This window comes from Argiope bruennichi, chromosome X2 (genome assembly GCF_947563725.1).
Source record: "Argiope bruennichi chromosome X2, qqArgBrue1.1, whole genome shotgun sequence".
Classification (NCBI taxonomy): Eukaryota; Metazoa; Arthropoda; class Arachnida; order Araneae; family Araneidae; genus Argiope; species Argiope bruennichi.
This window is the reverse complement of record NC_079163.1, coordinates 132,549,444-132,564,265: the sequence shown is the minus strand read 5'-3', so window position 1 is coordinate 132,564,265 and position 14,822 is coordinate 132,549,444. Positions and strand designations below refer to the sequence as shown.

Genomic DNA, 14,822 nt, shown 5'->3' with positions numbered 1-14,822 from the left:
TATTAAAGGCACTTTTATTTATATACAGATTTAAGTGTGAAAATTTACTCATCAAAGGTGCTAAAAACTGTTAGAGTAAGAGAAAAGAATGAATACCTGAGAGAATACCTTTTTAAACTTTAAATACATAAACAATACTTTGATTGCATCCAAGAGTATCTTTTTACATGTGAACGAAAAACGAATCTCGACGAAGAAGAAATGACAGCATTTCTTACTGAAGAATGCTTCAACTAATAATTCAACATCTTAATTCTTTCTGCTACCTTTGTTAAAGTTATCAATTAATAACAGATAAATGAAATAGATTTTATAAAGTATATCTACCTTTTAAAAAGTTATATATTATATTGAATATTTAATAAAATTTCTATAAGTAGCCGCTTACATTCTATAATAATGAATGTTTCTTCATAAGTGTTAAGTCCATAATGGTAGCCACAAATGGAAGAGCCTAGTTAATAATCTTGTTCGTAGATTTAGAGAAAATTGTTAATCCAGAGAAATTCTCACTGAGAAAAAAAAAGTGCAAATATACATTTATAAAATCGTACGAAAAGTGTAAAGAACTATACTTCACGTTAGCGTGGTATTTAAAACTATGTTAAGTGATTTGTAAATGATAAAACTGTTTGTGCATGAAACATTTCAAGTAAATAAAGAATAAGTGCTATGCAATATGATAAATAGCTTAGATATTCTTAGAAATACTGTTCTATATACATTATAGTATTATTTTCTACAACATCGCTTTTCAAGAACAGTGAATAAAATTTTGTTTTAGATATTACATGCAATAATTTCTCTCTATATAATAAATTCTCTCACGATAATATTCCATCGACTATTTGGAAGCATATTTTACAATGGAATTCTTGCAAAGATCCATGTTTGTATTTCTGTCCTCACCATCTCTTTTCATTTTATACGTGCATCATTTTGGAGACTGACTGAAAACAAACATTCCAAATTTGAAGAGGCAAGCATATCATTCTTTTGAATGTTACTGATTCACTCTTGTTTTGTTTACCATCGAAGCTTGTGATATTCAAGGGACAGTAGGCTTACCGATGGCTTTTACCATCAAATTCAATCCCAAATATGCTCTTCCAGCAACTCGACTGAATTTGTTACTGTTCACATTACTAGATGATCTGGCACTGGTTGGATGGTTGTCCTCTTTTGAGGCATCGTCAGATTTATTCTGCAACCCGGTTACGATGTCATAAAGTCCACGAACGAACATCATCAAATGCCTGGTCGTTCCTTCGCGCATTTTCGGCCATTTAGCTCCTACAGGACACAAAGCTCCTTTGATAGCCAAGGTTTGATGAGTTAAAGATGCCACTAATCTTCTCAGAAGATCATCTACAATATTAGTGGAATTTGGCACCAGGCGAGCAATAAAACGGATCATGTATTCTGTTGTATACCGAGTACCCTGAAATAAAATTGCGTAATTCAAGACATAGAGAGAGTTGAAATACATAACGGTGAGAAAAGATTGGGGAAAAAATCTAAGATATTATAGGCAACACCAATATCAAAAACCTTTCCAAAGGACACATAGTTTATTTCGAACAGCGTTGTTCTTTACAAGAGGTATTGCGATTATCTTTATTAATAACTTTGTAAATATGAAAAAAAGTTTGAATTGCAAAACTCTTTTTTAATTACTTCAAGTATGAATTCAAGTATGGAATTCAGCTTTTGGAAGAAATTAATCTAATCTAAATTTGTCTAATCTCATTTGGGCTGAAATGAAATTTAAATTAGCATCTAATGTAATTTTCCTTTTGGAATGATGTTTATGAACAATGTTCTAACGCTTAACACATTATTATTTTATATGTTTGAGAAAATATTATTGCAATAGGGTATATACCGCGCTGTTACTTAATTGCTTCTTAGATGGAGAACGAATATTGGTTCAACTTACTTTTCGTAATCCCTTTGCCAGGAAAGTTAGTCTAGGTCTCACGCTAACGAAGCTTTAGGACGCTTTTTTGTGCCCAATGCTTATTACAGGCATTGCGGACACAATTTCGCCGACTAGGCTTCATCTGTCTTTGTAATGTAGCACCACAGATTATAATTTTATTTAATTATTTTATAACCTAATACCTGTTGCATCTGAAATATGTTCCAATGAGAATTTTTTAAAACCTAAACAATCTATGGCTTCGTAAGCACATTCAGTGTAAGAAACTTGCGAAAGTGGCTGAAGCCGTGTTCGCGATCCTCTAGATCGCTATCTAAGATTAATTAATTAACAGAAGCAGAAGATCGAGTATTGCAAGAATATGGCCTCGAATTTTACGTGTTTAACGAGTGTGATGTATTGGCGATGTCTGAGGAAACGATTGGAGAGATTCGCCGCCGCCGTTGAAGGTTATTATTTTATATATGATTGATGAGAAGAGCTTGTGTAGCGGATGGAGAAGGATGGTTGTGCTTTAGATAATTTTAAGAAAAGTCGGAGTTATTTGAAATATGTATGTGTTTCCTTTAAGAATACGCTCGTGTCATTACAATACGCTGTCGTTCGAGAAACAGAGGTTAGTAAAGTGTAGTTGCTAGTTTGAATTTTCACTTTAAAAAAATGTTTAAGAACATTAGAAAAGAAGATTTAGTGCTTGAACTGAATGAAATTGGAGAAGTAGCCACGATTGACATGAAATGAGTTGAGATAAAGAATAAACTAATTGAAAGCGAAGAATATAAGAAAGATGAAGAGTTTATTAGAAATTATTTGATTTCGACAGTGGAAAATAGAAGACAAGAAAAGGAAAATAAAAGACGAAAAAATGAAAATCGAAAACAGGCAGAGGAAAACCATAGGAGAAAAATGGAGGAATTACAGTGCGAAGTGGAGCTAACCAGATTGCGGAATAATGAAAACGTAAGTTTGAGTGGTAGTGATCACAACGGAGATGAAAATGGAATGTCCCTCGATAAACTTATTAAAGGAGTAGAAGTTTTGAAAATCCCTGTACCACAAAAGATAGAATCTTGGAATATATTTTTCGATCCGATTGAACGAACCTTTAGACATAAGAAAGTTCCAGAAGAATTTCAAGCAGAAATCCTGTTGAGATTACTTGGTGACAAGGCTTCAAATGTGCTGGTCTGTATGCATTAAGAAGATATGAAGGATTATGCTAAAGTGAAAACTCTAATTTTAAAAGAATTCGAACCAACACCTTGGGCTTATCTGGAAAACTTCCAAAGAGCAAACAGAAACTTGGGAGAAACTCATATCCAGTTTGCATCCAGATTGACGTCTATGTGGGAATATTATTGTAAATCGAGAGAAGTAAAAGATTTTCAGGCCCTGAAAGAACTTATAATTTCGGATAAATTGTTTGACTCGTTGGATAATGAAACTGCATCTCATATTTCCATACGACAGGGAGTAAAATGGTTCAAACCACAGGATCTCGCTAAGGAATGTGACATGTACTTTGGAGCCAAGCATAAACCATTCGATGAGTCCGAAATAATTTTAGAAGACCGAACTTTTCATCTAGTAAATATATTTCTCCTCACCATAGAAGAGAAATTACAAGAGTAAATGATAGTATTCCAAAACGAAAGCATTGCTATTTCTGTGGAAGGTATCTGCATTTGTTAAGGAATGAAATTACAAGACAACATGATAGAAATTCTAATGCGAATCCGAATTCTAATAGGAATAATAACTCCTCGAACCAAGAAGTAGTAGGTAAAGTGCAGTCTTCACACTTGAATCAAAATCTCGTCACACTTCTAAAGAAGATCAATGTTTATATTAATTCAAAAGAAATTGAAGCAATTATTGATTCTGGTACACTAATTGCTATTGTTCATTCATCGTTGGTACCTAATTTATACGATATAGAAGGATTTAAGATTTTTTAAACTCCTGCATTTGGTAAACAAATAGAGGCGAGAGTCTGTAGAATCCCCATTTACTATAGAAATCGAGCGAATTTAATTATGTGGATACTCTCATTGCAGTGACCAACAAATTGAATGTTCTCTGTTAAATAACACCGGATGTTGATGAATTGTTAATCAGTTCGTCTGAAGAGTACTGTTTTAACGAAGAGAATAGTAAAACCGAAGAGCCAAATGTGAATTACGAACCGCCAGAGCGAGGTAACAGCTTGTTTTTCTTTATTGCAACCCTTGAGCGCTCCGGAGGAAAGGAGCAGTATGAGTGATGCCAGTATAAACGGCGAAGAAAATAAAAATATTGAGGATTTGATAACACCGGAAACTGAATCTACTAATGAAACTGCAATAAATCTACGAAATGCTCAGAAAACTAGTGAATCACTAAAAGATGCTTGCCCTCAAGGAAAAAAGAAAACAAATGGATATATTTTTTTTGATGATCTCCTCTATCATAGGGATAAAATTTTAAGACAGCCGGTAACTCAACTTGTACTTCCTAAAGATAGACGAGTACAAGTTTTGAAGCTAGCTCATGAATTGATTTTTGGTGCTCACATAGGAATGCGAAAAACTAACGAGAGGATTCGTTATTCATTTTTATGGCCTGGTCTTTCTCAGGATGTGGAAAATTTCTGTAAAAAATGTAAAGATTGTCAGTTGAAAAGTCCCGAGAAGAAAGCTGATAAAATCCTGATTACCCCTGTGCTAAGACCGGAATTACCATTTCAAGTGGTAAATATTGACATAATTTACATATTGAACTTACTTCAGCAAGAAAATTTAAATATGTATTATGTTTAATGGGCCAACATTCCCGCTGGCCTGAAGCAGTACCACTGAGAAGTTTGACAACACAATCTCGCTGCGATGCATTATTAGAAATTTTTATGAGAACCGGCATTCCGAATATTATTGCTACTGACCAGGGAACTAATTTTATATCAAAACTCACTCAAGAATTCCAGAAAAGATTAGGATGTCAAACTTTCGTGTCTTGGATATCCAGCTAGTACAGATTTGGTTGAAAGATATAACAAGGTTTTGAAACAGATGTTACATCATGTGATATAAGAACTGATCCATCAAATTGGGATAAGCACATTCCACTTCTTTTGTTCGCTTACCGTGAGGTTTCAAACTGTAAATTGGAGTTTCACCGTTGCAGCTAATGTATGGAAGACAGGCAAGAGGTCCTTTGGCAGCGCTAAAATCAACTTAGTCACCTACTTTACCTACTAATATGAGCAAATCTGCAATGGAATACTTACAGGAACTAAAAATGAAAATGGAGGAAGCTGCTGAACTGGTGAAAGTATTTGCCGAGAAGAGACAGCAATCCCACGCTGATTATTTTAATAGGGGAACTGCATCGAAAAACTTTGATTGGTGATCTTGTGGATTTATTCATTCCGGACTCGAGCAACAAATTGCATGCTCGGTGAACTGGACCGGGTGAAACAGAGCCATGCCGCCACATTCCTATGTAGTCAAATTACCTGATGGAGAAAGGAGAGTCCATGTGAGCAAAATCCGAAAATTCCAGACGAAAGTCAATGCTGTGGGAGTTATTTTTGAGGATGAGGAAGAATTCGGAGAAATTATAATAGTTCTCGAGAAAGATTATTCTGTGCCTTTGAAATGAGTGAGATAGAATTGGATCATTTAAATGAACAACAGAGAAAACAGATAAAAGCGCTGATTAAAAAACATCAAGGATTATTTACCGGAAAACTCAAAAAAGCAAAAGTAGAAGGACATAAAATTCGCTTGATACCAAATATGGAACTGAAGAAACTATACATTTATAAAATACCAGAGGCTTTAAAGAGAAAAGTTGATGAACAGGTGGATGAATTATTGGAAGCAGAATCAATAGAAGAGAGTGATGTCAACATAGCTCATCCAGTGGTCTGCAATAGCAAGAAAGATGGCAGTTTGAGACTTTGTGTAGATTACCGAACCCTGAATGCTGTTAAAAAACCAGATGATTTTCCTATGGAAAATGCCGTTGATTTAATGTACAGTATAGGTAAAGCTAACATCATCACAACTTTGGGCCTATTAAAGGGATACTGGACTATCCCAGTGGAAGAGCAGAGTAAAGATTATCCATCTTTTAAAACTCATAGAGCTCAATATCGATTTAAAGTTTTACCTTTCGGACTTAAAAATTCTGCGTTCACATTTCATAGAATCATAAATATTTTAAAAGTATGCAGTGAATTCGCAAGAGCTTACATCGAGGATTTGCAATATTTCCCACTGACTTTGAAACTCATCTGCAGCACCTGGGTTGCATATTTACAAAATTATATGAGCTTGGTTTCACTGTAAACTCGGAGAAATGTTCATCTGCGAGAGTTCAAGTCAAATATATTGAACACATAATAGGCTCTGGGAGGCATCAACCGGATCCAGAAAAAACAAGATCAATACAAGTTGGAAGTACCAAGAACGAAAAACCAGCTTAAAAGTGCACTTAGTTTGCTGAACTATTACAGAGATTACATTCCAAATTACGCAGAAACTGCTCATGCCCTCACAAAATTGATGGAGAGCACCGGAACTCCTTGAACTGGAAAGAAGCGCATCAGGAATCCTTTCAAGAACTGAAAGATAATTTGTCCAAAACTACAGAGCTTCAAATGCCATCACTGGAGTAGCCTTTCCTTATCCATACAGATGCATCTCAAATAGGCTGTGGAGCATGTTTATCACAGAGCCGCAACGGAAAGCAATATCCCATCTGCTATGCGAGTTAGAAATTGACTCAATGGCCAACGGTAGAGAGGGAGGCTTACGCAAATAGTATGGACCTTGAAGAAATTCGAACCATGGATTTTTGGAGCATCTATTAGGATCATCAGTGACCATAATCCCCTAACTTACATCGTTAAGAATGCCCCGCAGTCATCAGTTACAACGATGGACTCTTGCCCTGCAGAGGTATCACCTAAATATAGAACATTGTCCGGAAGGCAAACTTGTGAATGCAGATGCGTTGTCTAGACTGCCTGTCTCTATTGAAGAATGGAAATAGTATTTTCATTTATAATTTTAGCATATGTATATAAATTTCATTATAATTCTTGAATTTTATCATTTGGTATTGAATTTATGTGGAAGCAGGTAACAGTCTCCACGAGATGGCGCAGGCGGCGCCAGTGAGAACCCTAACGCTAGTAGATAGAATGAGACTAGAGCGTGCGGGTGCTAGACTGTTCGCAGAAAATGGCTGTGGGCCGTGGCAGAACGATGAAGTGCCCACTCTGTAATATGTACCGAAAGTTGTAAATATGTATAATAGAACTAGGGATTGCAATACCGGATCAAAATTTCAATACCTGTATTCGGTATTTTTTTAAATCCTAATACCGGTATTAGAAATTTTAGAAAAAGAAAGAAAACACAGGTGTTTCTTCGTTTTGTTTGCCAGTTTTGTTAGAAAGTGTAAATGTCACAAAAAATAATTTGTAACTTATAAATTATTACAGTATATAATCACAAAAAAGTAAAGAAACATCTTATTTATTAAAATCACACACACACAAAAAAATGTAAATATCACTATTCAGTCTGTGGTACTATTACAAATTTTTGAAATGTGATCTTGAAAAACATAATGCATCAATTGTACTGTCATTAAGCCTGAAAAGTAATTTTGTGTAAAAATTACCAGCTGTCGAAAACGCTCTATCGGCATCTACGCTAGTTGGTGATAATGTTAGCAATGCGCGATATACTTTTTCCAAGTATTTCCCTCTAAATCCCACATCCTCTAATAAATCGATTTCTCGTCGGATGGTTTTGGATATAGCTGATTTCTATATTGCATTTTGGTTCGTTGAATTTTTTTTTATTTATCGCTAATTCTAATTTTTGTTCAAGAGACAATTCCTTTTCACTATCGACAGTAGTGACATCATAATCTTCGATAATTGAACCGAATTCTTCTGAATGTGGATAGGTTTGTGGGTAAAAAATTTTAAGAAAATTTACTCTAAACTTAATCAGATTTAAATTGGTTATTTTCTTTTCTTCTTTTTCATTTTTAAAATCATTATAATTATGTAAATACCATAAGACATTTTCTATTTGGGTATGCCTTTCTTCTGTGCGATTTTTCAATGTAATATATAATTCTTCAGATAGTGATGTGTGCTGTTCTTTCAGTGACTGCAACATGAAATTTATTGTTGCATTAGCTGTTAATAAATTAGAATCTCTCCGACATAATGCCTCAATAGTCAGTTTTATTGGAAAGTAGAGCTGATATAGTTCTGGATATTAAGTCGAATTCACTATCTGAAAAATTAATTCACAAGTTTAAGTCGATTATTGCTTTTTGAATTGGATTTCTCAGTTTCAAAAATCGTTCCATCATTAGGAATAAACTGCTCCAAAGTGTTTTAGAATCTAATATTAACATATTTAATGTTTTATTTTCAGTTAGTATATATTTTAGTAATATATCCTTTTTATAGGGGAACGTTTAAATATCTTAACAATTTTTCGAACTTTATAAATTATAGGAAGCAATTCTTGATAGGTTAATATTTCATCCTCATTAGCAATATCTTCTTCAACAATTACATTGTCATTATCTTCATTGTCAATATCACTCTTACTCTTTTCAAAGTTGGAATCCAAAGTTTCTATATCCGTAGTATTTGGATTCTTCTGTTCTTTCTTTCTTTCTTTTTTTTTTTTTGGTATAATACATCTATTACTCCTAATTGAATTCCATGTGCATAGCACAACTGCTGATTTGCATCAATCAACTTTCCAACTTTTTTCATAATTGTTGCTCCATCAGTCGTTATGGATACAATATTTTCTTTCAGGGATGATCGATGTTTTGCTAATTTAGATTTTAGCAATTAATTAAGCCATTCATTAGCTAATTAATTTCGTCCGTTAGGGAGACATAAAAACAAAAACGTATACTATTTTTCGTTCCTGAACATATAATGGAGACAATTTAAAAATTTTCTAGTAAATACCGAAAAACCGGTATTTAAAATTGTGAATACCGGTATTACAAAATTGTACAAATGGCTCAAAATACCGGTATTGCAATCCCTAAATAGAACCCATATTTAATCCTAGACACCGTTTCGTAGTGAGTTTTTTCGAAGGATGGACACCTTCACTCCCACATTTATATGTAGCATATTTGTATTGTAACGTTTCGGCAGCTCATAACAATGGTGGGCTGGGATCGAAACCGAAACTAATCGGTGAGCTGAGAAAAGCGTAAAATTTATTTTTGTGGCTTGAAAAAGCCGAAGATATACTCTGAACAAACGGCAATGGGTGCCGCAACTTGAAGAAAATCATCTTCCAAAATTTGATTACCTGTTTAGAAGGACCGTGTTGGGGTCAAGCGGATAATACAAAGGTAGGAACTTTTCAATTCTAAGCATGGCTAGTTTAAACAAAGCAAAGAAAGAAGATCTTTTTAATTTGGCCAGGAATTAAACATTAAGGTGCCGGAATCTGTCACTATATCAACACTTAAGCGCTAATAGAAAACAGTGACACTTATAAAAAGGATTCTGCGTACGTGAAAGATTTACTAAATACTGTAACAGAGGAGAGAAAAGAGAAAATTGAATAAGAAAGACGGCGCGAAAATAATTTAGTTGATTTAGAGAAAATTAAACTTAGTAGAATTCAAGCAGAATTGGAACTTCAAAACGCGCGAAATACTAGCACTAGCAATGGAAGGTCGGAATCAGAGCCAAATGACCTCCCAGACCTGGAATGCTTGATAAAATCGGTTAAAACTTTAGCACTGGCAGTTCCTTCAAGGCCAGAGAATTTCGCATTATTTTTCAAATCGCTCGAACGAGACAAAAAATTAAAACAAAAAATGTGTCGGAAAACTTGAAATCCGAAATATTGATTGCAATTCTTGAAGAAAAAGCCAATAATGCGCTGTTGTATATTGGCGAAGAGGAGTTACAGCATTACGAGAAATTAAAATCTCTGATTTTGCGTGAATTCCAACTTTCTCCACAGGAGTGTTTGCAAAATTTCCGACATGCAAAACGAAAGTCCGATGAAACACATGTTGAATTTCAAACAAGAATAAGATCTAATTTTGAGTATTATCTAAAACTGCGAAATGTCAGCGAGTTTAAATCTCTTTGTGATTTGATTATTTCTGATAAAATATTCGAATCCCTAGATAAAGATACTGCCGCTCATATTGCTATTCGTCAATCAGAGTCGTGGTTTGAGCCATTAAAGCTCGCAAAAGAGTGCGACCTATATTTTGCTTCGAAAGAAAAATCGTTGCACGAAACGAAAGTGCCCTGCAAGTTGGCAAAATCGGCAAATAAATCGTCAGTCAAAACTGAACTATCGTGAACCTAATCATAATGATAACTTTAGGCATTCCGAAAAAAAAAAAAAAATCCGGTTGTTTCATCTGCGGACAGACTTCCCATTTTGCAAAGTTTTGCGATAAATCAAACGAAGTAAGACAGCGAGAAAACGTTACGGAATCGTCAGCCATACATAAAATTGGCGCTCAGAAGAAAAAATTTTCGGAAGGCGAGCTATTTCAAGATTTGGAATTCACCAATCTTTTTATTAATGAAACACCGATTAATACGTTGATTGACAGTGGTGCTAGAATTAATTGTATAAAAAGATCGCTGGTAAACGTACCTAAACAACCAGACCGATTTATCGAACTGAAACGTTGCTTCGGACAGAATATTAATGCAGAAATTCATTATTTCGAAACCGCGCTGGAACAAAAAAAAAAAAAAAAAAAGTTAAACTTCCGTTTGCAGTAACTGATCAACTTACGCCAGATTGCATCATAACGCAAAAGAATTATGAGCATCTGCCCGAAGAGAATGGAAAAACAAAATTAAACCAATACGATGAATTTTCCTCGAATAGAATTATTCCCAATACGCAGGAAGAAATACGCAAAAAGAAAAAATGAATCCAAACGAAATTCTTCCTAACTCTTTTTTATCGTCGGAAGAAAAAATAGGAAGACATTCTTTCTGACTTATTTTCAGAGCAAAATATAAATGAGAAACATTGTGTAAAGAGTATTGGAAAGCATTCTTTTTTGCTGAATGAAAATGATTTTTTGTTGTGTGACCTTGATTGTTCAAATGAAAATCTGAGTAATGTTGATTTATCGCATATCACAGATGCTTGCGTTAAGGATAAAATTAAGGAACTTGTAAATAGCTATTCCCCGAATAAAATAAAAACAACTAACTTGAATATGAGAATAAATTTATTGAAAGACGACCCAATTTATTCAAAGCCGAGGAGGCTAGGATTTTATGAAAAAAAACTTAGTTGATAAACAGATTAAAGCATGGCTAGGGGAAAAAGTGATACAAACTAGTAACTCTGAATATTCATCCCCAATAGTTCTGTGTAAGAAAAAAGACGGACCCACACGGGTGTGCTTGGATTTTCGTTTAATTAATAAGATAATGATAAGAGACCGCTTTCCATTGCCAATTGTTGATGATGTATTAGATCAATTGCAAGGAGCTACCGTTTTTTCAACCATAGAACCTAAGAAATGGATTCTTCCATGTAGAAGTCTATCCGGACAGTAGGAAGTACACAGCCACTGTCCCAAGTACAGGACAGTACTAATTTTTAAAAGTCCCGTTTGGCTTAGCTAACAGTCCAAGTGTATTTCAGAGATTTGTTTACACTGTATTCTGTGATTTAATTAACCCCTTAACTGTTTTATTTTCTTTACTATCTAATAAGATAACACTTTCTATTTTGGAAATATTTTCTTATTTTGATTCAAATAGAAATCCATTGAATACTTGACTTATCTATGTATTCGAAGTAATTTTCATATTGAATTATAATTGTTATGAATACTTTATTTTTTGCTTACAACTATCAAAATTCGATAAATCGATGCACGTATGGCACTCGGGCAAAACAGTTAAGCGGTTAATGAAGATATAGTAGTGATATACATGGATGACATAATCATTCCATCAAGCAGTAAATTTGAAGGCATACAGCGTTTAGCAAAGGTGCTAAAGACTGCTTCAGAGTATGGGTAAGACATGGATTTCAAAAAAATGTTAGTTTCTTAAAACTACAGTTGAATTTTTAGGCCATGTTATTCACAACAGAACTATAACTTCCTCGCCAGAGAAAACTAAGGCTGTACAAAAATTTCCAGAACCTAAAAATATCAAACAACTACAAAGTTTCTTGGGGCTTACAGGTTATTTCAGAAAATTCATTCAGGGCTATGCTAGTATAGCAAAACCCTTAAGTGACTTGCAGCGTAATAATAGTGACTTTAAATGTGGCAAAGAACAAAAACAAGCCTTTAAAAACCTCAAGGACATTCTTTCTACTAAACCAGTACTTTATATTTTTAAACAGGGAGTAAAATCGGAATTGCACACTGATGCATCCAAATTTGTAATGGTGCAATTTTACTGCAGGAGTCAGATGACGGAAAGCTTCACCCTGTACATTTTATGAGCCGTAGAACATCGGTTCAAGAGGAAAAGTATTCCAGCTATGAATTGGACGTCCTAGCAATAATTCAGGCATTAAAAAAAATCGCAGTTATCTATTAAGAAACAAACTCAAAATTGTCACAGACTGTTCGGCATTCCAAAAAACCATGGGTAAAAAAGAAATAACCCCCAAAATTGCTAGATGGGCTCTTGTTTTTGAGGAATTCGAGTATGAAGTCGTTCATCGTTCAGGAACTCAAATGCGTCATGCTGATGCATTAAGTCGTTACCCAGTGACCATGCTCGACTGTGATGAAGTAACACCAAAAATTGTGGCTGCTCAGTTAAAAGATGAATATATCAAAACTATTGAGGAAATGAAGACCAAGTATGAGTAACGAATCCTCGAAATCCTGGAAGAGGAATACACCAACAACCTCATGAACAGTCGTGAAATGTTTCGAAATGAAGCGAAGGACAACATCCTGGAGATCCAAGAAGAGAACAAGAGGGTGTATAATAAGAAAAGAAGCAAATACATACAAGAAAGGTAACCTGGTGGCTATTCAGAAGACACAGTATGGAACTGGTCTCAAACTGATAGCCAAATTCTACGGTCCTTATGAAGTGGTAGTTATCAAACCCCATCATCGTTATGATGTTCGCAAAGTTGGAAACCATGAGGGTCCAAATCTGACTTCAACGGCAGCTAATCACATGAAGAGATGGGACAGTAACTAAACTTAATCTATCGGCTGCATATTCAAAATTGTATATAACTTATATTGGGCAAAGTATTGTTTTGTGTTTTTTTCTCTCTTTTTCAGAATTCTTGTATTCCATGTATGGCGATGTTTCTGTTGACCGCCGAGGCCGGTGGACACGAAGGATGGCCGAGCTGTGGAAGCAGGTGACAGTCTCCACGAGATGGCGTAGGCGGCGCCAGTTAGAATCCTAACGCTAGTAGATGGAATGAGACTAGAGCGTGCGGGTGCTGAACTGTTCGCGGAAAATGATTGTGGACCGTGGCAGCACGATGAGGTGCCACGCTGTAATATGTACCGAAAGTTGTAAATATGTATAATAGAACCTATATTTAACTCTAGACACCGTTTCGTAGTGAGGTTTTTCGAAGGATGGACACCTTCACCCCCACATTTATATGTAGCATATTTGTATTGTAACGTTTCGGCAGCTCATCACAATAGTGGGCAAAATTTTCTAATTTCAGATAACAATTAAATTGAGATTAATCATTATCTTTGCGGAAAGGTGTGATGTTTGGCTACCATTGGCGATGTCTGGGGAAACGACTGGCGAGATTTGCCGCCGCCGTTGAAGGTTATTTTTTTTTATATGATATGATGAGAAGAGCTTGTGTGGCGGAGGGAGAAGGTTGTTTGTGCTTTTGATTTGAATAGATAATTTGAAGAAAAGTCTGAATGCTGAGTTTTATTTGAGATATGTGTTTTCTTTAAGAATACGCTCGTGTCATTACAGCGAGATATAAACTTTATTGGTAAAGTTTACATGCATTTTGTATGTTTTTAAAACAATAATATGAAAGTGTCATAAAAGTGAATTATTAGGTTAAAAAGTGATATTTTGACAAATATTTCATATTCCACATAAGCCCAATAAGAAATATTATATACTTCATTTATTCTTTAAATACTTTGCTTTTTTGGTAACATATCGCCTGTTTAATTTTTTATGTTTGTATAAGATAGTTATACGAACTCAATTTATGCATAGATGCTTATAAATGGACTTACTTTGTCTAGTCTTACTAAAGCATTCACTGGTTTTTCTGCTCGAATGACGATATAAGTCAAATCCTGTTTAGACAAAATCGGCTCCTTAAAAATAAAAATATATATTTGAAGTTTCATTCTTTCATTAAAATTCATTTATTATAAAATAAATGTTAAATGATAGTTTTAAGATATTATTACGAGTTTTTTGGTTGTTAATGAAAAGATGCAAAATGCATAAGAAGGTTGTTAAAATTGGAAGAAATAAATACCTTCAAATGTTCAATCCAACTCCACATAAGCCCAGTAAGAAATATTATATCTTTTTCTCTTTTCAGTCTTTCCCAAGCAGAAGATCGATTATTTAATTCTTTCTGAAAAGAAAAGGCGAATATTTCTTAATTCGTCTTACAAGTGTAATATTTGAAAATACTTGGTGAATGTTCGCAACTGCCATCGAATGAAAATTTGCAAACACTTAGAAGCGTAGGCCTGCAAATGTTTAAGAGTTCTAAGGAAAATTTGCATGGGTAATCATTAATTACGAATGCCCTATAATTTGCTTGATTCTTAAGCGATTAAAAAAGTATTTTGCGAATCATCATGAATAAATCAGAAAAAAAATAACAATATGTACCCGAAT

The 14,822-nt window shown here is 34.5% G+C and overlaps 1 protein-coding gene across 4 annotated transcripts in view; it reads right to left on the bottom strand.

Annotated features, from left to right (window-relative positions):
• LOC129960677 (protein tyrosine phosphatase domain-containing protein 1-like) overlaps positions 1–14,822 on the bottom strand; it is a 149,888-nt gene continuing 135,066 nt past the window's right edge. For all 4 annotated transcript variants that reach the window (XM_056074240.1, XM_056074241.1, XM_056074238.1 and 1 more), the window contains 3 exons: positions 14,452–14,553; positions 14,201–14,284; positions 1–1,441 (listed from right to left, as the gene is read on the bottom strand). In XM_056074240.1, the coding sequence (XP_055930215.1) occupies positions 1,049–1,441; positions 14,201–14,284; positions 14,452–14,553 (579 nt within the window). In that variant the 3' untranslated portion in view covers positions 1–1,048. The remainder of the gene's footprint in view (positions 1,442–14,200; positions 14,285–14,451; positions 14,554–14,822) is intronic.